The sequence below is a fragment of the Phodopus roborovskii genome, unplaced genomic scaffold, assembly GCF_943737965.1.
Source record: "Phodopus roborovskii unplaced genomic scaffold, PHOROB, whole genome shotgun sequence".
Classification (NCBI taxonomy): Eukaryota; Metazoa; Chordata; class Mammalia; order Rodentia; family Cricetidae; genus Phodopus; species Phodopus roborovskii.
The window spans coordinates 9439633-9463463 of NW_026126480.1; the positions used below are offsets into that span (position 1 = coordinate 9439633).

The following is a 23831-nucleotide window of genomic DNA, read 5'->3' on the forward strand; positions in this document are numbered from 1 at the left end:
TGTAAATATCTTTTGTAATACTATGGGCCTTGAGTACTCCGACTTTACTATGTTTGGTGTTATTGTAGATATCTCACCCTGTGTGGTTCTGCTTTCCACCTGGTGTATGACGTTACATAGTTAGAATACAGCCTGAGAAACATACAAATGCCAATATGTCTTTGTTGGACAAAGGTTCAAGAAGTTAAAAACACTCTGCAGTATTTTGATTAGCATCCTTATCCTGACATTTTATCTTCCTTTTGAAAGTGTTTGACCATCATCTTTGAAAACAGACACTGACTGGGGTGCAATCCTTCTTTGCAGGCCTGTAAATTGCTATCGGACGACTATGAGCAGGTGCGCAGTGCTGCGGTCCAGCTTATCTGGGTTGTCAGTCAGCTCTACCCTGAGAGGTCAGTGGTGTAAATCTACTTTATTCATTGCTGAGCCAATTGTTTCTCTTCCCACCATACAGAAGCCATCTATTTTTTTTTAAAAAAAAAATGATTTAGACTTTTGGAACAGTGTGAAATACAGGAGGAGGGTACTAGCCTTGATCATCAGAGTACTGTGAACTATGTACTGTGGGAGAGGAACTGAACTGTGCCTCTAAAGTGCCTTTCTTTCTTTTTTTGAGATGGACAGATAGATAGAGAATGAGAATAAGAATTTTAGTTTGTTTGGTTTAGGCCAAATTTCCTATATCACCAGGTATATATGTTTTTGGGCATGTGTGCCACGTCCACGTGGAGAGCAGATGACATAGTGCAGGAATCATTTCTCCTTCCACCAGAAGATTCTGGGGATAAACTTCAGATTATCAGGCTTGGCAAATAACACCTTTACTTCCCAAGCCGTCTACTGGCTCTGGTTAAAAATACTTTCATAGTACTTAAATTATTGATTTACAATGATTCATTGAGATGAAGATTTATAAAAATTTTCTATTTAATAGGAGGGTATTTTCTATAAGAAAAAAAAAAGGGGGGGGGGGTTAATGGTTTCCTTTCCATTAAACTGTTATCCAGAAATTAAAAACCAGAATGGATTGTAAACCTATAGAAATGAAGTCCATTTATAGTTATTTGGGACTTACACACACACACACACACACACACACACACACACACACACTTGTTTTTTCAGATTCTGTTTTATATAGGTGTTAGGAATTGAACAAGAGCTAGTATGCACTCTACCACTGAACTATAATACTTCCACCCCCATGTTCTTGGTTTCTTTGTAAGACACTGAAAGTTTGCAATGCAACTCAGAATCACTGGGTACTTTTCTCCGAGTAACAGGCTGTGCTTGAAGTATCTTTCAGTGTAGGATTTCCTGAATACAGTTTTCATTGGTCTTCCTTAGAGTACTGAGCCTGTAGGCTCAGACTCATGTTTTGTCATATGTGGTTTCTCCCCTTTTCTTTTTATTTAGTATTGTTCCAATACCTTCTTCTAATGAAGAAATTCGTTTAGTTGATGATGCATTTGGGAAAATTTGCCACATGGTCAGTGATGGCTCCTGGGTAGTTCGTGTTCAAGCGGCAAAGCTATTGGTAAGTTACACTTTCTTTAATGAACACAATGCTTGTTTTTACAAACATTTTGAGAAGCTGTAGATAGAGTTAGATATGTCATATTTTTAAAAACCACATAATTTCTCTAATAGCTTATCTCCTCTTTTACATTATATGTTTCATTACTGTGTTTATTTGCAAATAGGACTAACTTTAATATAAATGGGTAATAAAGGTAAGCAGCAGTCCAAATTCTAAATCTGGACTGTAATAGTCCCATACTTACTTCCCTCACAAAGACTGGGGTGAGGGGTATCAGTGAACAAACTCTGTGAAAAGAAAAGGTGGTTAAACCCTTACAGTCAAGTTCAAGAGCACTCAGTGTCTTTAGCCAGGTGACAGCCAGGGATTGAACTCAGAGCTCCGGGATTGGTAGCAAATGACCTTACCCAGAGAGCTATCTCATTAGCTCATACATTTTAGTTTTTCTTGTTAATAAAATGAAGAATGTAATACTAAAGTGAGAGTTTAAAAGTATTAAAGATTGCCTTCAGAAATTATACCTATGAGTATATGTATGTATGCATACATTATGTGTGTTTCTAGCTGGACAATGGTGGTGCACACTTTAATCCCAGCACTTGGGAGGTGGTGCCAGGCGAATCTCTGAGGTGGAGGCCAGTCTGGTCTACAGAGTGAGTTCCAGGATAGCCAAGGCTACATAGAGAAACCTTGTCTCAAAAAACCAGGGGGGGGGGGACAGGGGGTAAGAGAGGAAGGAAGCTTGATGGGGGAATGTCTAGTAGTCAGGCAGGAAGTATAGGCAGGGTTATGAGATGAGGAGAATTCTTGGGAAAGGATGAAAAAAGGGATACCAGAAGGAGATGCATGTAGCAGTTTGGAAAATAGGACACTGGAGCATTCTCTGGTAAGATAAGACCATGTGGAAATACATAGATTAATAATTATGGGTTAATAATTAAGAGAGAACTAGCTAGTAAGAAGCCAGAGCCATTGACCAAACAGTTTAATAATTGATGTAAGTCTCTGTGTGTTTATTTGGGGCTCAACGGCTGTGGGACCAGGCTGGAAAGAAACTCGGACTACAAAATGGTGCCTGATGTGGGGCATGAACCCATGACCTTGAGATTGAGAGTCTCATGTTCCACTGACTGAGCTAGCTGGGCCTATTAATTAGAAACTTGTTTGGCCAATGGCTCAGGCTTCTTACTGGCTAGCGCTCTCTTAATTATTAACCCATTTATTAAACTATGTATTGCCACAGGACTGTGGCTTATCTGTAATCTGGCATGTTACTCCTTCAGCAGTATGGTGTCTCCCTGGTGGCATCTCTCTCCTCTGCCTAGCATTCTCCTAGTCTGGTAGCCCTGCCTATACTTCCTGCTTGGCTAATGTCCAATCAGTGTTTTATTCAACAACCAATAAGAGAAATGTATATACAGAAGAACATCCCCCATCAACAAACAAATAAATAAATAAATGTATGTTAAGGATATGTGTTTCTGTATAAGAGGCATAACTATAAATAAATATATGCATATATGTATGCCCATGTATATGATTAAAAGGCCTAGCTGGCTAGAAATGTTATAAATAATAGCAATTGTAATTACCAATGTTATTAGCAAGATTGGATTATTAATCACTCTTGAATACAAGCACAATTACATAATTTGGAGCTGTATAGATTTAAAGTCATTAAAGCAGGGAGGGAGGGCAGTGGAGATGGCTCAGTGAGGTGGCTGAGCTTGCTGAGTGAGATAAGGAATGGGTATGAGTTGAAAGTTAGAGTAGTAGGAAAAGAAGACAAAAAGTGGTACAAGGTCATGCATGCTAATAGGCCAGACAGAAAAGATACCAGCAGTGGTGAGAGATGTATGATAGGATAAAACTCAAAGAGAAAGGAGAAATCAGGTTTCTTAAGAATTTAAAATGTCTGTGCTGCACAAAAAGTGAAAGATTTCCATTCCTCATTTTAGCAAGACAAAAAAATTACACATGTAGGTTATATTGGAAAAGTGAAGACCGTTTGAAAGAGGTTGGGTTGTTATTATAATTCATAGCTTCTAAGAGTTGTTTTTTCTTTTTTAAGTCCCCCAAGTGTGACTGGTAAGTAAGCAAATCCATGTAACAGAGTATAGTCACTGCTTTCAGCTTAGGCCTGTCTGTGGGGTGTGTGTGTGTGTGTGTGTGTGTGTTTCTTCAGAATATGTTGTATTTCTCTTATCCAGTAAGGATTAAACTACATTTAAGTATTTGACCTTAGAAATTGTAACTTTTTTTTGGTTTTTGGAGACAGAGTTTCTCCATGTAGCTTTGGAGTCTGTCCTGGAACTAGCTATTGTAGACCAGACTAGTCTCAAACTCACAGAAATCAGTCTGCCTCTAACACCCAAGTGCTGAGACTAAAGGTGTACACTGCCATAGCCCTGCCAGAAATTGTAGCTTTTTTAGACTCTTTTGTTATATGTTTCATTGCTTGCAAGTATGCTAGGCATTGGTGTTCCCTGAGGCAAATGTTGATGTCCTAGTTGGTCAGTAGCAACTTTACATCTGATGTACTGTCCGTCTTTATTGGTGTTTTGCTGTCTATTAATCTTCTAATTAGATAGACGCTAGAAGCATTAAAGCTAGAAAGAAGGATGAAAGTATGAGCCAGAGATGGTTCCTTGGGTAGAAGTGCTTGCATTGCAGGCCAGATGACCAGTGTTTGATAGCTGGAACCTGTGTAAAGTGGGAAGAGAACTGGATTCCACATGTGTCCTCTGACTGCCACATGAACATTGTGGTGTTCATGAATACACATGCCATACACATACACACAGTTATAATCAAATAAAAATTTTGAAAGCAGTTTTTGCTCTGGAGGCAAGTTTGACACTGTTAGCTATCTAGGTTCAGAAACAGTTTATAAAGCTCTCCAGTGAAAGGGCTTTCTCAGGATTACAGTTTAGATCGGATTGTGGAAATTATACAGTTGTGGAGGTATGCCCTCTTACCTGAAATTGTTTGTTCAATACAGACAAGACTGTGTATTCTGCTCTGTTTAGTGCAATGTGTGTGAACTCTCTCTCAAATACTGTTCCCATTGTGTTTTCTTGAATGATTCTGCCATCTGCTAAGTCATGGACTCGAGAAATTCAGGGATTTATAAAAATTGTGTGTGAATGTATAATGTGTGTATAGGTGTGCATGCCATGGTGGTGGTCAGAGAAAGGACAGCTTTGTGCAATTGCTTCTCTCCTTCCATCTTTGCGGAGTCCCAGGCACAAGCCTATTTACCCACCAAGGCAATTTAGCCCTGGGAATTTTTTGTTTGGTTTTGTTTTTTCTTTTTTTCTTTTTTCTTTTTCTCTTTCTTTTCTTTTGGTTTTTCAATACAAGGTTTCTCTATGTAACAGAGACAGAGCTGTTCTCTGTGTAGCTCTGGCTGGCCTGGAACTATGTAGGCCTGGCCGGCCTCCAGCTCAGAGATCTGCCTGCCTCTGCCTCTTGTGTTCTGGGACTAAAGAAAGGCGTGCCTCACAATGCCTGACTAGGAATTCTATTTTATATGACCTTTTTCCATTGATTCATCATCTTATATCAATCAGTTCTGTCTCTATGACATTTTCAAATCCATCCCTTTTACTTTTCTGCTGAGCCCCTACTAATGTAAGTTCACCATTTTTTTTTTTCAATTGAATTATGCTCTTGATGTTTGTGAATTTAAAATAGAAAGCTTCAGCTATTTTTAGATGGGACTGAACCTGTACTCTAAGCAATGTAAACTTTCTTGAGGCTTGATGTGAGTATTGCCTCTTTGCTGCTGTGTTAGGAGAGTGCTCAGCAGAAGGCACTGAAGGAGGCGGTATGAAAACTCAAGAAAAAAACCTCCTATAAAGTCATTAGAATGTTTCTTTGTTGGGGAAAATGCTCGTAAATCCAAGTAATGCTGGTAATAAAACTGTGGAGAAAGAGATTTCACCAGGTGTGATGGTGCATGCTTATAATCCCAGCCCTGGGGAGTCAGAGGCAGGAGGATCACTGCAATTAGAGGACAACCCACTCTAGTAAGGTCCAGGCCAGTCAGGAATGAAAAATGCAAGCCTGTGTAAACATGTCCATGTCTGTTAACATAGGAATCACAGCACTGAGAAGTATGCCTCATATGTCTAAGGCCTGTTCTTGTAGCTGCCTGAGCTGGTGTTGTTGCTTCCATTTTGTCCATGGCTGGTTCATTCACCACTGCTGCAGAGTGAACATTATGATCTACAGTTCTACATCCTCCTTTATTTGAAACAGGCAGACTAGTTAATCTCAGCTTCAATTTCTCACATTAAGAATGGACATTATTGATGCTAGAGAGATGGCTCATTGGTTAAAAGCACTTACTGCTGTTTCAAAGGATCCAGATTTGACTCCTGGCACCCACACAGTGGCTCACAACTATCTGCATCTCTAGTTCCAGGAGACACCTTCTTCTGACCTCCATAGGCACATCCATTCACATAAAAGAAATTAAAGTTTAAAAATAAAAATAAAAACAAAAACCATTGTTCAGTTCCATTCTTAGTCAGGTGTGGTGATTCACATTGTAATCCTAGCATTTGAGGATGGAGTGGGATTACCAGGCAATTAGTTCAAGGCCAGTCCAGGTTACAATTAATGAGCTAACTCCAGGTTATCTTGAGCTGCAGAGTGAAAGCCCGCCTCAAATAAATAAAAAGAAAGGAAGGAAGGAAGGAAGAAAGGAAGGAAGGAAGAAAGAAAATGTATGTTACACTCTTCATGGGATTAGTAGAAGAGCTAACTTTTTAATATGAAATAAACACTTTTTACATTGATCTAACTTTTGTGGTTTGGGAAATTTTGTTTGCTTGTTTTTGTTTTTTGCTGTTGTTTTGAGACTTAGTCTCATTATATAGCCCTGGTTGACCTGGAACTGACTATGTAGCCTAGGTTGGCCTTGAACTCACAGAGATCTGCCTGCTTTTGCCTCCCTAAGGCATGCACTGCCATGTCAAACTGTTTATTTTTTGTTTTGTTTTTCAACACAAGGTTTCTCTGTGTAATAGCTCTAGTTGTCCTGGAACTCACTCTGTAAACCAGGCTGGCTTCAAACTTAGAGATCTGCCTCCTGAGTGCTGGGATTAAAGGCATGCACCACCACCACACCTGACCATGTTTTCTAGATATTTAAAAAACAAACAAACAAAACAAACAGTTTTATGTGTCTGTTTTGCCTGAATTTATGTATAGGCATCATGTATGTGTAGTGCCCAGAAAAGTCAGAAGATAATCAAATCTTCTAAAACTTCTAAAACTGTAAAAAAATTACAGGTGACTATGTGATACCATGTTGTCTGGAACCAAACCATGGCTCTTTGCAAGAATAGCAAGTGTTCTTCTTACTGAGCCATCTCCTCAGCCATCCCCTGTGCCCTCACCTTAAATGAAGTGCTCTATACAGGTTATCTGAATACTTTTCATTAGACAGATCCTTATTTCTAATTAACAGCAAATTTTAGAATCTGGTCCCTGTCTTTCCTACCTCACTTTTGGCTCCTTGGACCTGTGTTCTATTCATAAAGCCAGTAATTTTTTCCACATGGCCTATTCTTTTACTTCACGTTTGCACTGTGATTTCCCACTTTCCAGGCATAGGCATCTCTACCCTGTACCACATGCTACTTAATTTCTTAGTTTCTGTAGCATCCTTTATAAATGTGTTTGAAGTTATGTTAAGTCTTATTAATTTCTCTCATTAGTTTTGACATCATTGACAGTAAACAGATGTCTTTTTTTTTGTTTTGTTTTTTTGTATTCTTGTTCCTGATAACTGTAAGCATATAATTGAATGGTTGTTACATAAATATATTTAAAATATGAGTGGATAAATAAGTGCATGGAAAGAATAGAATAAGAAAGAATGGAAGTCAGATCTACTGAGAGGTAGAAACATGAACATCAGGAATTCAAGACCAGCCTCTGATAGATAGTGAGTTCCAGTCTGGGTTATATGAGACCTTGATGACACCTCACCCCACTCCTCTAAAAAAAGGGAGGAATGGAAAAAGATGATGTGGAAGGATGACTAAAACAAAGGGTTTCTGGAATCTGTGTTTATATTCCAGCTCTGGAATTTGTAACTGTTACTCCCCCATGCATAAAATAGAACTAGTGATGGCAATTATCGTTCTACTGAGGATTAAATGGGTTGAGATATGTTCAAAAGTCTCAGAACAGTATATAGAACACAGTGATTTCTACCTAAGTCAGAGGCAGCTTCTATTACTGCTATTCATATTTTCATCTTAATAATTTATTCCTGATGATTTAGAACCTACATCTTAGCTATCAAGAATAATGTTAGCTGGGCGTTGGTGGTATACACCTTTAATCCCAGCACTGGGAAGCCAGAGACAAGTGGATCTCTGTGAGTTCGAGGCCAGCCTGATCTACAGAGTGAGTGCCAGGACAGCTTCCAAAACAATACAGAGAAACCCTGGTTCAAAAAACCAGAAAAAAAAAAAAAAAAAAATGATGTTACTTTTATGTATGTTAAGGTGATGTTTGGAATATGCTTTGGATTTTTTCTTTTTACAGGGCTCTATGGAGCAAGTCAGTTCTCATTTCTTGGAGCAGACTCTTGACAAGAAGCTAATGTCAGATCTGAGGGTAACTTGAATTCTTTTTTTAAATTGGGTTTCTATAATCAATATCAGTATAGATATGTGGTGAACTGTGTTGATTTAATTTAGCAGCCCATGCATTTGTCACATTTATATAGGTTACTAGATTTCATTTTAATTCAAAATCATAGTAATGAGCCAAATTACAAGCTACATCATGCATTTCATTCTATAATAAAATACTTTGTAAAGGTTGTGTAAAACAAAAAAGAAGTATGATTTGCTTTCTGTTCCTTAGAAACTATGGAGATCTTGATCTTATTTTGTGTGACGTGTGACATGGTGGGACTCTTATTTAGTAACAGTTCCCGTGGAAGAATGAGTGAATAGTGAATCCTTTTTGTGAACAATAACTAAATGCCTCTGTGGAGTGCCTTAGGTGTTAACTGTGGTGGTTCTTTAACATGGTCAGCAAGATGAAATATGACCTAATGTAAGGAGTATGGTTTTTCCTCCTGCCACCCAATCTTGTCCTGCTGCTGCGCCAGCCCCAAATAACACACAGAGACTCTGTATTAGGTACAATGCTATTGTACTAGTTTCTTATCGGCTAGCTCTGTCTTAAGTATTAACCCATTTCTGTTAATCTACTATTTCCACGTGGTCTTCTTACTGGGGAAAGGGGCCAGCGTCTTGTCTCCCCAGACTCTCCATCTTGACTCCTCCTTCCTCTTCCTCTTTCCTCCTTGTCTCCTAGTCCCTCCTATCTTCCTTTCCTATTGGCCAACAGTGCTTTAGTCATTAACCAGTATGAGAAACATATACAGAATGACATCTCCTATCAACCTAATGTAATGTGTGCATTCATTGTCAGTAACTTAATTTTTATTTATAAATTCATAACAGAGTTGTAGAATTTTTTTGTAAATATAAGGGAAAATAGATTATTTATATATAGTCCCAGAGCCTTTGATAATTTTAGTGTCTTCTCTAGCTTTTTGAATGTTTTAGACCCTGAATTGTTGTGTGTAGATAATTTTGTAGCCTACTTTTTACATTCACCATTAAATCACACACTAAATTTTAATTGCTGAGTTTATACTTCACTTCTTTAGCAATTGCATACTTTGTTAAATATGTGGCCCATCACTCTAGCCTTTTCACCACACTAGGCTCAAAGATTCTTCTGATTTTTTTACCACTGTAAATCATGTGAAGGATATTATCTTTGTGCCCTTAGTGACCCTTCCTTTTTTTTTTTTTTTTTTAATTATTCCATAAGCTAAATCCTTCAGAATAGTTCTGGAGTTGATGTAGGCATTTCATAAACAGTGCTGTATAGCGTCCCTTGATTTGTATTATGTCTGTTTCTGGTGCACTGGGTAGAAGTGTAAGGAAGGAAGTGCTTGTGATGAATGGGATGAGATGAGCAATTTGAAGGTTTCCAAGACACATTGCCAGGTGCCTGATGTATTGTGGGTGTGTCTGACATCCTTATAGACTCTGATACTTTGACTCATTGATGCTTCTGAAATGACCATCTATGAATTAAGGACTTGTTTCTAAGATGCTTAAGAATTAGAGTATGAAGCAGAGTAGCAGTTACTTCTTTATGATGAAAACCATACCTGTGAAGTACTTTTGCTCATCAGAATGCTCCCCCTAAGTACTCTACTAGAAAGTTATTTGTAGAGTACAGCTTTGCTCAACTAGAGCATATTGTTGCTATAGAGAGACAATGTTTTCTTTTTTGCTGCTGTAGTTTTGATTTTTTTTTTTTTTTTTAAGATAGGGTTTCTTTGTATAATATCTCTGGCTTTGTAGACTCTGGCCTGGAACTCACTGAGATCCACTTGCCTCAGCCTTCCTAATGCTAGGATTAAAGGCATGAGCCACCACTGCCCAGCAAGTGTAAAGAGTAAGGTTTTTCCGCCTGCCGCCACACCAGCCCCAAATAACACACAGAGACTCTATATTTGATATAATCTCTTGGCCAGTTACTTGTTTCTTATCAGGTAGCTCTGCCTTAAGTATTAACGCATTTCTATGTATTTCCACATGGTCTTACCAGTGAGAGGCGGCTGGCAGTTCTGCCTTCTCCTCACTCTCCATGTTGACTCCTCACTCCTTCTTCTTTCCTCCTTGTCTCCTAGTCCCGCCTATCTTGCTTTCCTATTGGCCAACAGTGCTTTATTCATTAACCAGTATGAGAAACATATATACGTAATGGCATCTCCCATCAAGCAAGAGACAATGTTTCCTAATGAGACTGAAGAACTTGTTTTTTAGAGTGTGTATATTTTCTACTGGAGACAGTGTTTGAAGAGCCATTGCTCTTATCTGTCTCTCTGGCTCTCCTTTTCTGTGTTTAATGGTAAGCATAGCCACCTATCCAGTCAACATTTTACCTAGGTTCCTGGAAACTATTACAGACTTGTGAACTTTTTGTCTCATTTTAAGTTAGATTTGTATTTCTTTGCTCTGAACTGTTGAGTCATCTCCAAGAGCAGTATTGTTGCCTACTTCCTCTCAGTTTTAGGTGTACCTTAGTGTTCTTGACAAGCTGTAATTGTTGTCATCTTCTACAGAGAAAACGCACTGCACATGAGCGTGCCAAGGAGCTTTACAGTTCAGGGGAATTTTCCAGCGGCAGGAAATGGGGAGATGATGCTCCCAAGGAAGAAATAGACACAGGGGCCGTGAACTTGATAGAGTCAGGAGCTTGTGGAGCCTTTGTTCATGGGTTGGAAGATGAGATGTATGGTAAGTATTGGCTTTGCGTTATCAGTAATACCCACATGCTTTGCTTTGTGTCAGATATAGGAGAAGGCATCATTTGTCCTGCCGTATGACTCAGCAGGTAAAGGTGCTTCCCACACAAGTTTGGAGACCTGAGAATGCTCTCCAGAACCCACAGAAAGGTGAAAGGAGAGATGTAACTCCATAATTGTACTTTCAATGCCATGGCTCTCATTGTATCTCTCATAAACACACATTGCAAACATAAAATTTATGAAGTGTGTCTTTTCATTTAGCCTTTCAGTCACTTGTAAAGAAGGAAAGGCTAAGGCCCAAGCAGTATGATGTATTGGTTAAATTAAAATATCAACATTTCTATAAATGAGGCTGATAATAATAAGCATCTTCCTGAGCTATAAAAATGAGATTGTGTATACATAAAGCATTTAGCCTGATATATCTGTAAAAAGCACTTAGAAAAAAAAAAAGGTCATATTAATAATAATTTTAGTTACTCAGACAGCAAGATTTAAATTCAGGTGTTTATGACCAGAAAGTCTTTCTTCTATCTTCCTTTTGCCTTTTTGAAAATTTTTGTGTCCTATCTGTCTGTCTGTCATCTATCTATCTATCTAATGGAGCCTTACTATATAGGCAGGCCTGGCTGGCCTGGAACTTAACTATATGGACCAGGCCAGTCATCGACTCACAGAGATCTTCCTGTCTCTGCTTCTTCAGTGCTGGGATTGAAGGTATACATAGCCACACCTGTACAGTTATTATTCCTTTAAAGGTTTTTCTGATTCCATACATGCATTATGACTCTGAAGGTTTTTTATAATGTCCCTCTGCACCTCTCTTCCCCATTGTGTTTACTTTGAGAAGTATCTTCCCAGTTTCATCTCTCCCTTCAACTCCCTTTTCCTACTCCTTCTCTCCTCCTCTTCCCATCTTCCTTTCCCCTCTTTTTGTTGTTTTTAGCCTTGGAAAAGTTCAGTTAGAGCATGAGGTTGTAGCTCAGTTTGCAGATTACTTCCTAGAGGCATGAAGTGGTGAAGATCACTGAAGATCACACTGTTTGTGCTGAGAACTGTCTTTATAAGAGCAGCATGTTCCTTAATTATACACAGTGTGATGCCTACCTGGGATTACAGGTGTGGGTCCTAGTGTTTTCTCTTCTTTTATAGACTTTGTAGTGAGGAAATTCATTTTGCCAATTCTTTGTTCTAACATGATAATAGCTAGCTTATTTCAACCTTAATAGGAATAAGTTATTTAACATTTGACATTTAAGTATATTTTCATATAGTTGGAATGCTGAGATATAGCAACACCATTTTTAGGAAATTCAGTATATTTAGGCCGATGTGTTACTTGATTATATGCAAATGGAATAAGATATGGGCCTTATTCCTTGGGACACAAAGCCTGTGTTTGTGCATCAGTGTGATAGTGACAACAAGAAGAAGCAGCTACAGGGAGAATCTATAGAGTGAGAGATGAGTAGAGAATAAAAATGGCCTGTGTAAGAAGGAGTGCATGTTTTTTATGGCTCTTAGATAATGTTCAGTTTAATTTGTTTTTCATCTTTTAGAGGTTCGCATTGCTGCTGTGGAGGCTCTCTGTATGCTGGCGCAGTCTTCACCCTCTTTTGCTGAAAAATGCCTTGATTTCCTAGTTGACATGTTTAATGATGAAATTGAGGAAGTGCGTCTACAGTCTATACATACCATGAGAAAAATCTCTAACAATATCACCCTCCGAGAAGATCAGCTTGATACTGTCCTGGCTGTGTTAGAGGTGAGTGTTTCTAGTTGGTAATTCATTTCTTCATATGAGGCCATCCCCCTTTAAAACCAGATATTGTGTTGGGCACTGGTCAGTATAGATGGCAAAGTTCTGTGTTCTAACCATATTCCTCCTAAAGTGGAGCTGAATATTAGCAGGAAATTTGAATAAATTTGCTATTGCTATGACCAGGGAAGGGAATAAAAAGAACATCCTACTTGAGCTGGCTCAGTCAAGGAGATTTAAAAAAAAAAAAAAAAAAATGTTATGAGGACACTTCTTTCAGGAAGAAGAAGACAGGAGATATTTGTTTGGTTGGTTTTTCAAGACAGGGTTTCTCTGTATCTTTTGGAGACTGTCCTGGAACTCTTTCTGTAGACTAGGCTGGCCTCGAACTCACAGAGATCCTCCTGCCTCAGCCTCCTGAGTGCTGAGATTAAAGGTGTATGCCACCACAGCTCTGGGCTTCATGTCTTTGTAATTCTAAGAAGGCAAATTTATGTTGTGTGTGTTGTTTGTCATAGGTGCTCTCTATCCTTTTTAGTTTCCTTTGTTTAAGACAATGCTTCACTCTGTAGCCCTTGAGACAATGCCTCACTCTGTCTGGTTAGAACTTTCTGTATCCAAGGCTGGCCTTGAACCCAAGGGAATCCTCTGCCTCTTCAGTGATTAGATTACAGACTTGAGCCATCTTACCTGGCTCTTAGCTTTATGTATTATTGTTTCTGACCTTGGATTTCATACTATAATCACTTCTGTGTCTTTGTGCCTTTCTTTGCTACTTCACACCCATTGGGATTCTATTTATCTCCATGTAGTATAATCTCCTCAACTCAGAATTTTCCAAGGATTTAGACGTATAAACTATCTTCCATTCTGCTGGTCACGACTCCCTTACATTTACTGTGTTACTGCCCTTCTTTGCTTTGAGCCTTTCAGCTGGAATTTCTTTTTGGGGCTCTGCTGAGATACTGTCCTACCTAGAGAAATTTGTTTCTTGATGAAGTACTGTCAATGGAATGGAAATATTGTGTCAAAAACAGATACCCATTCTCATTAAGCACAGTCTAGACACATAGGAGATTTTTATGGTACTTATCATCTGGTTTGTCAGGCTTCTGAGGAGAGGATACTTAAAGGTCAGAGCGGCCATTCCTGTGCAGACTGAGGCAGAAGAACTGCCCCTGGAAAAGTTAAGGTACAACGGAGTGAGAATTTCAGTCTTTGTGGATCTTAGTGAGAAAGCAGAGGTCTTCGAAAGAGATCGGCAGGGGGCAAGTGGCTTGTATGCACTGAGTCTTAATCTAAGCACTGTGGAAAACTGTTGAAAGATTTTGTGGAGAGAAGTTGCCTCTCAGCATTTCTCATTCTTAAAACCTTTTTGAAATTTATATCAGATACATTGTTACATTCAGTAGTCAGTCATTTGATCTGTATTAAATACTAGTCCCACGTGTCTTCTTACTTCTTTTATGATATCTGGCAGGTTTGTCTGTTTTATCTACCTGATGAAATCATTAACTCTGTAAGTAGAGTCGCTAGGTGATGCCTTTTATTATGTTCTTTTCAGACTCAGTCTAGTGACGTAGTCATAGTGAATGCTTAGCAAATATTTCCTGAAACAACTATGCACAAGTTAACCACATAACTGGTAACTATATAGTTCTTAAGAAACACATAAGTTAAAATTGTTTTCTTACTAGTTTGAACGTTTTCCCAAGACATCAATACAGCTTCCTGCTGACCTCCATGGAGATTCGCTCATTAGGGAGGCATTATTTTATGGTTAAATTGACAGTGTTTAGAGTCATTCAGCTCCTCAGTCCCTCTCTTTGGTCTTTACTTTTCCCTGTTGTCTTTGTTATATCTGTCTGTTGTGTGCCAGGCACTATTGTAGGGGAAGTTATAATAGTGAGTAAGTGCCATGATCCTGCTCTCATGATCCTTATGGTTTAATGGGAGTCAGAAAGAGTGATACAAAGGCATAATAATAAAATAAGTCCATAGCATGAGTGAGATGCCATAAGGGTGTATCAGGGGAATTTGATTCTTTGGGGTTAGGGAATATAGCAGTCAGGAAAAGAATCTAAAGCTGAACTCAGAGAAGAAGGGGAAGTGTGTGAAGGGGAAGAACATTCCAGGCAGGAGAGAAGCAGATGTAGATCTGTGGTGAGTGGGAATGTGGCACAGTTGAAAGATCAAGGAGAGTTGTGTGCCAGAAAGAAAAATTACTGTGCGTATCTGTGATGTGGTACTGGAGGGTAGTGGGGCCAGCTCATACAGTCTTACTACTCTTTTGTTGGTTTGCTCTGCTCATGCAGGCTTCCATGCTGTTTTTTACACATGATACTATTTATGGCCTTTATGAGTTTTTTTTTTTTCCTTTTAATTATAAAACACTCAACTCATCCTGTTCTTCCTCCTTCTGTTTGTGCATGGGTCTTGTTATGTATCTAAGGTTATGCTCAAAGTCATAATCCTACTTCTCATTCCCAAGTGCTCAAGACTGTAAGTGTGTGAAATCATATTCAACATAACCTGCTCTGTTTCATAGTTGTAAGGAGTTTCTTAGAACTTGGAGTCAGACAAGAAAAAAAAGGAAGGTTAAAGAACAAAAGGGCTGTAATAGTGGGTCAGGGCTGTAATCCTAGCACTTAAGAAGTTTAGGCAAGAAGATCAAGAGTCAGGGACATCTCTCAGCTATATAGTTCAAAATGAGCCTGAACTATATGAGACCCTGTCCCCAAAAACAGAGAAGCCAGGTGAAGTGGTACATACCTTTATTCCTATTACTTAGGAAGCTGAGGCAGGTGGATCTCTGTAATTCAAGGCTACCCTAGTCTATATAACAAACTCTAGGCCAACTAAGAGTACATGGTGAATGAACTCCTGTCTCAAATAAATAAAAATAGGAAGAAAGAGAGAGAATAGAAGGAGGCAAGGCCCTTTCTTAGATTAATAAAATGAGGACTTTCCCAAGAATTTTAGCTAGCAAATTTCTAAATATTTCTTCATGTATATGGAAAGGTAGATATGGATAAGAGGATGATAGGTGGAACCTGAGTTTGCTAGCAATCACTGTTGTTAATTATTACCTTTCTTTTTTCTCTTCTGAAAAAGGATTCATCCAGGGATATTAGAGAGGCTCTTCATGAACTCTTATGCTGTACTAATGTTTCAACAAAAGAAGGGATTCATCTTGCACTGGTGGAGCTACTAAAAAACTTAACCAAGTACCCTACTGACAGGGACTCCATATGGAAGTAAGGATGTTTACCTCGTTTACTAAGTCTTGTCGTAAGATGACTGTACAACGTGCATTAGTTGGTGGATCATCACAGATTAGGTGTAGCCCTCTTTCACCTTTAATTTAGAAACTGGGTTCAACTTTTCCAAACTCATTTTTTTGTTTGTTTATTTTTGTTTTGTTTTTCAAGACAGGGTTTCTCTGTGTAGCCCTGACTGTCCCGGAACTCACTCTGTAGACCAGGCCTCCACCTCTGCCTCTGCTTCCTAAGCGCTGGGATTAAAGATTAAAGGCAAGCACCACCATTGCCCGACCTTTTCCAAATTCTGATTCCTAAGATGAATTCCATGTATTCGATTAGAGGTTCCCACCCATCCACCTTGTAAATATCCTGTCTCTGTCATGTTTGGACTATCAAGTTCTAGGGTATAGAGATGACTCTTAGGTTTCTTTTTTCTCATTACAGTCCCTAGTCTGTTGCATGTTGTAGCAACATAGCCATAATGGTTAAGTTTAGAGGCAAGGCTGGCACTTGAAAATTTCAGTCATTTTTCCACCCAGTCACCGTTAGCTTTACTGGCTTCAGCCAAACTATTAATACTATTTATTAACTTCTATTTGAAGAACTACCTGCATACATGTAATATAAAATATATGTTTTAGGATTTACATATTTTAGTGAACTTATCTGATGAAGACATTCTAAAAGGTGGGGGGGGGTTCATCTTAAAAAACAAAATTACTGGGCTGGAGAGATGGTTCAGTTTTTAAGAGCACTCAAGTCTCTACATCTTGAGTCTTCTCTGCACTGCATCTCCCTGAATCTTCCTTGTCTCCTAGTCCCGCCTATCTTGCTTTCCTATTGGCCAACTGTGCTTTATTCATTAACCAATAAGAGAAACATAATTACAGAATGACATCTCCCATCAAAGTATTAAGCTAGACATAGTGGCATGTACCTTTAATCCCAGAAGAGGCAGGTGGATCTCTAAACTTGAGGCCACCCTAGTTTATAGATTGTTTCAGGACAGTTAGGACTACACAGAGAAACCATGTCTTTAAAAAAAAAAGAAAAGAAAAGAAAAGAAAAACTATTGGTAAATTGCCTGTGGGTTAAATAAGGTGTTGGAAGATATGTACACATATACCTATATTGATGCCAGTATTGAGATAGATGATATAGACCTTGTGCTTTGTGTAATAGTTATCAGTCTACCACCCAACCATATCTCCAGCTTCCTGGCAGATGCAAGCTAAAAATGCCTGTGGAGTCTTGTTCTAGATTACACTTTTAAAATTATAGCTTGCTTATTTGTTTGTTTATTTGCTTGTGTTTGTGTCTGTATATGTGTGCCATGGAGGCTGAAGGACAGTTTGTGGGAGTCCATGTGGGTCCTAGGAATTGAACTTGGGCTGTCAGTCTTCTTATTAGTAAGTGCCTTAACCCACTGAACTGTTTAAATGGCTATAGATCACATTTTTTTTATATCCATTTTTCTGTTCTGCCATTTCCCCATTTTTGTGTAATCCATTTCAGCTCAATTCAACATATATTTGTTGATTGTCTTCAAGAAACACTTGGTGATTTAGGATATGGATATATATAGTGGTGGTTCATAGCTCTGTTTAAGTGTGTAGACTCAGAATGAAGGATTAATTCTATGTGATGAAATATTCGATTGTGAAATGTTTGTATTAGATAAGATTTGTTGGGGCTGGAGAGCTAGCTCAGCACATGCTATTCTTCCATGGGACTTGGTTTCTATTCCCAGCACCCACATGGTGGCTCACAATTGTCTGTACTCCATTCCTGGGGCATCTGGTGCCCTCTTATGGCCTCCTGGATCACTGCATGAAAGTGGGGCACAGTCAAAACACTCCATACATGTGAAACGATTAGAAAAATTTTAAAGGGTAAACAATAAACAAAACAAAAGAACAAAATTTTTAAGTGAAATTTTACTTATTTTAATCATCATTTAAACTTCTTCAATCTCTAGAGTAGTAAAAGAGAATATGATCCAAGGAATAAAAGAATAATCAGCGGTATGTTGTTAAGGTATTATTAACAATGATTGCAAAAGTGTATTAGTTGTTTGGTTTTTTGAGACATGGTTACTCTGTGCTGCCTTAGCTGGCATGGAACTTGCTATATAGACCAGGCTGTCCTCAAATTCATAGAGATCCATTGCCTTCCAAGTAGTAGGATTAGAGGTGTTCTGTTTCTATGCCTCGGTCATTCCTGAATGTTTACTGAGCATTTATTATAATGTTATCACTGTGTTAAGTGCTTTCGAGATCTAGAAATTGACTAGCTCATTGTCTGCTCTCAGATAACATAGAAAAGAGAGGTAGGAAATAGATAAAAAAGGTCGGACAAGATAGTAAAAGAATCAGTTAAGTAACAAACAATTAGAAATGAAGTCTAGTTTTAGAGAGGCTCAGCTGTGTGGGAGTCTCCAGTGGGACCTGCTTAATTCCTTTTCCTACCTGAGTTCTGAATATAAGGAGGGAAAATAAAGCTGGCTAAACTGCAGTCTTTATGGTGTTCCTGGAGGCAGAGTGAGTAATGGGCTGAGAGGTCAGAAAATGAATGAAGGGATTTCTGTCCCACAAAGGGGAATGAAAGGTTGGGTGTGGTAGCACATGCCTTTAATCCCAGCACTCAGGAGGTAGAGGCAGGCGGATCTCTGTGATTTTGAGGCCAGTCTTCTCTATGAGTGAGTTCCAGGACAGCCAAGGCTATGTAGAAAGACCTTGTCTTAAAACACACACACACACAAACACAAAAAAGAAGTTGGAAAAAACACTTTCCTATTTTTTGGTGTTTGTGTGTGTGTGTGTGTGTGTGTGTGTGTGTGTGTGTGTGTGTGTATTTTACATTCACTGAAACATCTTTTTTTAGGTTATTTATTTTATGTGTGTGAGGGTTTTGTCTACGTGTGTACATGTATCACATTTATCCCTAGTGCCCAAGGAGGTCAGACGAGAATGTCAGATCCCCTGGAACTAGAGTTACAGATATAAGCGTCATTATGGGTGCTGGTACCCCAAGCCAGGTCCTCTGTGAGAACCAATGCTCTTAACCAGCCTTGGTGTTTTCTCTCCTCTGCTGTTCTGCCTGCTCACTGGTCTCTGAAGAGCTGATCCTGATGGTCTTTTTTTCATTGCCAGTCAGAATGTGGAAAGCCTCTCATTTAACTGGTCACCTCTGCCTCAACTGGCTGGAGTATGAACTCAGTGAGGACAGACCTTAACACTTCCATTTCTTCTTGTGTGGAGGGAGGTGGGCAGGTATCTGTGTGTTCATGTTTGTGTGTGTGTGTGTAAGTCAGTGTTGGATATATTCCTCAATGTTACTTCCATTTTATTAAATTTTTAAATTTTTTTATGTATGGATGTTTGCCTGGCATGGCTGGTGCCTTTGGAGGCCAGAAGAGAGCCTTAGAACCCCTGGAACTGAAAGGTGCCTTGTGGGTGCTGGAATCAAATCCCGAGCTGTCTGGAAGAGCAGTCAGTGCTCTTAACCACTGAGCCGTAAGAGACAGGGTCTCTTACACAATCTGGAGCTTGTTACCTGGACTGTTTGGCCAACAAGCTCCTAGGGTTCAACTCCAATCAGTCTGCTAAGTGCTGTCCAGTTTTGTGTTTTGTTGTTGTTCGCATGGGTGCTCAGGGAATCCATCCTCAGGATGCATGCCAAGCTCTTTACCACCTCTTCAGTCCCTCTTTGTAATTCAGTGTAGCCAAATTATTAACACTTGTAACCCAGAACTTAATCAAAAAATAAAACACACAATTGCCTCACTTGTGTAAGGTTTTTTCTTTTTTCTTTTTCTTTTTTTTTTTTTTTTCTTTCTTTTTTTTTTTTTTTTTGAGTGGAGGGGAGGTCGAGACAGTTCTGGAACTAGCTCTGTACCAGGCTGGCCTCGAACTCACCCTACCTCTGGCTCCTGAGTGCTGATATGAAAGGCATGTGCCGGCTAGCTTGTGTTGTTTTGTATAGTTTGGAAAAGCCCTTCCCTTTTATTACAATAGCTTTTTATTTTTCTCCTTATACTTGGTTCTTACTAATGACACTCTTAAATACTTTGCTTTTTTTTTTTTTTTTTCCTCATTTTAATCTTTTTTAAAACAGCCTGCCCAAAGCTACATGGTTTCAGGACATCTCCTAGGATATTAGTTATCATATTTTGTCTACACACACACATAAAAACCAGGCTCAAAATATCTTAAATAGTAATTCTGATTTTTACATAGCAATTCATGATAAATTAGTTTCAGGATTGACCATCTTGTCAGGGTGAGAGTCCTGGTTGATGAGTTCATTTGGTTTCTCCCTCACAGTTGCAAGATGGTTGCTTCATAAGACAGCATCTAAAGACCCAAAGAAAGTGATGCTCCCTTCCTGCATTTCTCTTTACGTGCTAGAAAGTTATTACTGCACAGTTCCCCAGCCCACTTCCCTTGCTCCATTGACCAGAACTGAGTTCTTGACTACTAGCAGACCAGCTGTTGGGAAATGGGTGCTTGCTGTAGTAGGTTGAACAGATAGTGGTGCAGCCCTTGGGCTGGATGTTCTTTCTCTTAGCATCTTACTGTTGTCCTGGTACCCAAGGAGTCAGTTTTCTTGACAAGGAAGATAGAGGAACTGACTATTGCTAAGCAACCAGTAATCTGCACTTGAGCTCTTCTATTTCCTTAATAGCCATTTCTAGAAGAATCAGCTGAGTTCCTGAATAAATGGATGACTTGTCCAAATCAGGCTTTCTGATGTAGTTCCTGTGTTTGTTGAGGGACTTGTTAATTTACTGATGTCCTTCCTATTTGTTTGTTTCAGGTGTTTGAAGTTTCTGGGAAGTCGGCACCCGACGCTTGTGCTTCCTTTGGTGCCAGAGCTCTTGAGCACTCACCCATTTTTTGATACAGCTGAGCCAGACATGGATGATCCAGCCTGTATCCTTTGTGCTTAGCTCAGAAGGCCCTGCTGTCTCAGCAGAGAGAGAGAGAGAGCAGTGGTTCTTCCCCAGTGGTTTGAATTTTACTTGTAATGTTTCCTTTAGTAATATAGTGTGTCAGAGGGACTCCAGGCACCGTTCTCAGCTTTCATTGTTTTCATAGCAGTTTGTCTTCGCCATTTAATAGCCTTTTATTTACCACTTCTTACATTTCATATATTCATTACATATTTTGTACATTTTACCACTAATTTGCCACATAACCCTGGGAGGGGATTTTTATCTTTTGTTGTTAGATGATTTTGTTTTGTTTTTCGAGACAGGGTTTCTCTGTGTAGCCTTGGCTGTCCTGGAACCAGGCTGGTCACAAACTCAACCTGCCTCTGCCTTCGAGTGCTGGGATTAAAAGTGTGTGAGCCAGGCTTTTTCTTTTGGGCCGTAAGCCAACTTCCAAATCATGACACAGAGACTTATTATTGGTTATGAATACTTGGCCTAGCTTAGTCTCATTTTCCTCTGGGTTATTTATTTATTTATTTATTTTTGAGGCAGGGTTTCTCTGTTAAACAGTCCTGGCTGTCCTAGAGCTTGCTCTGTAGACCAGGCTGGCCTTAAACTCACAGAGATCCACCTGCCTCTGTCTCCCAAATGCTGGGACTAAAGGTATGGGTCACCACCATCCGGCTTTATCTTTCTTACTCTCTTTCTGTATGTCTCCTGGGGCATGTCCCTTGTTCTCTCTTCCTCCTCCTCTTGTTCCTCCTCTGAGCCTAGATTTCTCCTCCTATCCATTCTCTCTGCCTGCCAGCCCAGCCTGTCCTTCTCCTGCCTGAGTGCCTTCTGCCAGGTGACAGAGCCAGGCCTGCATAATGCCTGAGTCCTTACAGGGACTTGGGAAGCTGTCTTTTTCTTTTATAAGACTGGGGGATGGTGAAAGAGGCTGGGAATATAGCTCAGTGGTAGAGGGCTTGGATAATATGGGCAAGGCTCTCTTCCACCTCCTGTAACATGACAAAGAAACAACTCATAGCATTGCCATTAAAGCTTGAAATGGCTGATCTTAAAGCCTGTATACTCTGCTGTGTCTTGAGGCATGCTTCATTTGACCTGCAACCTGAGGGAGGCCCTACTCTGAGCTGGGGCCACATGCTCACCATATTTCTAGTTCAAGATCAGTGGGCTTTGATTTTCTCGTGTATGGATTGGATTGTTTTCTACCAGTGAGAATGTGTTTACACCAGTGCATCCTCACTCTCCCTAAGTTCCTTTTGCTTCATATGCAGATCCAGATCCACCATGAGTTTTAGGGATGGTTATTAAAACATAAAGAAACTCAAAACTAGTAAATTCAAGGAGACCATTGCATTCTCCCTTAATTCTATTTTCATTCACAGTGTATTGGAATTGTATTTATTTGTTCAGACAGGGTATTAGATAGCCCACTTTGTCTTTGAACCTGACATATATGAACTCAGCTTCCTGATCCTTTTGCCTCCACCTCCCGGTGCCTGTATTACTGGAGATTGCAGGCATGCCCCCATATGTTCTGTAGTTCTGAAGACTGAACCCAGGGCTTCTTGCCTGTTGGGCTAGCACTCTACCAACTGGGCTGTATCTCCAGCCCTGAATTTGCATGGTTTTGATGACTGGGAAATTGTGGTTTCTTAATGGGTGGGAACTTTAGATATGGGAAGTGAGGTGACAGATTATGTATGGCAAACCTTAACCTTTTATATTCCAAGTTCACTTAACCCAACTATGTATCAGACATTGCAGTTTTAGTTCTTATCTTCAATGCTGCTAAAACCTGTCCAACAATGCCAGCGCTCTTCTCAGATCATACCTTCAGGCACTATGCCTACCTCCGAGACAGTCTTTCTCATCTTGTTCCTGCCTTGAGGGTATGTTGAAAATATTTTGGTTTGTTGATTTTTGGTACCCTATGGTTGTTAAATAGCAGACTATATAGTCTATGAAAATTCATCCATGTACCCTTTCTCTTTTTATCTTGGGCTTTTTTCTGTGATTTAAACATTTTTTTGAGAGAAGATCTCTATAGTCTAGGCTTGGCTTGAACTTTCAATCCTCTGCTTGACTTCCGGTACTTTTCTTCTGTGTTCATAGCCTCCTACCATGTTCCTCTCTCCCTCACTTCCTCCCTCCCTCCCTCCCTCACTTCTCTGTCTCTCTCAGCTGAATATATTATTAAGGATTCCCTCTATCACTTTATATTAGTGTTCCTGAAATTTTAGTTAAATAATGTTAGGCAAGAAAAAGTGAGTATTTAATAATTGATTATATTTTAGACAAAGGGTAAACTTGTGATTTTTTTTTTTTTTTTTTTTACATTTATTTGGGTATGTGTGTGGAGGAGGTACATGTACTGTATCATGCATTTGGAGAGATTACTGGCATTCAGTTTTCTCCACTACATGATTGTGTAGTATTGTGTCAAAAGACATGTTTTGGAAGTTGTCTCTCTTCTACCATATCTTCTCAGGGGCAAACACAAGCCCCCAGGCTTGATGGTCAGTTTCTTTACTTGCTGAGCCATCACACTGGCCTCCCATCTCTTTCTTAAATAATAACTTCTTCTATCAAAGAAGTTCTAATTGTAACAGGAATTACAATTACCCTGATAAAACATTTTATAGTATGAGTATGTTTCATAAACTTACTTGGGAATAAATCATCACACTCACATGAAACGAAACACCGGTCTTAAAAATAAATATAAAATACATACAGATTAACTTTTAGTTCTCTTCCTAAACTCAGCAACAGAAATATGATTCAATTCCCTCTTTTCCTACTATGGTATTGGGTAGGCTAGGTTAGCATTCTCATTTATATTTGTGCCTGCCTTTCTAGCCTTTTGCCTTGTGTTCCTCCCCTCCTGCTGCCCCCCTCCATCAACTCAGTCTCTCTCTCTCTCTCTCTCTCTGTGTGTGTGTGTGAGAGAG

At 39.3% G+C, this 23831-nt stretch overlaps 1 protein-coding gene across 1 annotated transcript in view; it reads left to right on the forward strand.

The window, feature by feature from the left end:
- The window catches only part of Ints4 (integrator complex subunit 4), a 69200-nt gene that overhangs the window by 20302 nt on the left and 25067 nt on the right, over window positions 1–23831 (forward strand). The window contains exons 7-14 of the mRNA XM_051192270.1: window positions 307–395; window positions 1420–1540; window positions 8111–8182; window positions 10725–10899; window positions 12470–12675; window positions 15784–15926; window positions 20751–20866; window positions 22636–22769. Of these exons, the coding sequence (XP_051048227.1) occupies window positions 307–395; window positions 1420–1540; window positions 8111–8182; window positions 10725–10899; window positions 12470–12675; window positions 15784–15926; window positions 20751–20866; window positions 22636–22769 (1056 nt within the window). The remainder of the gene's footprint in view (window positions 1–306; window positions 396–1419; window positions 1541–8110; window positions 8183–10724; window positions 10900–12469; window positions 12676–15783; window positions 15927–20750; window positions 20867–22635; window positions 22770–23831) is intronic.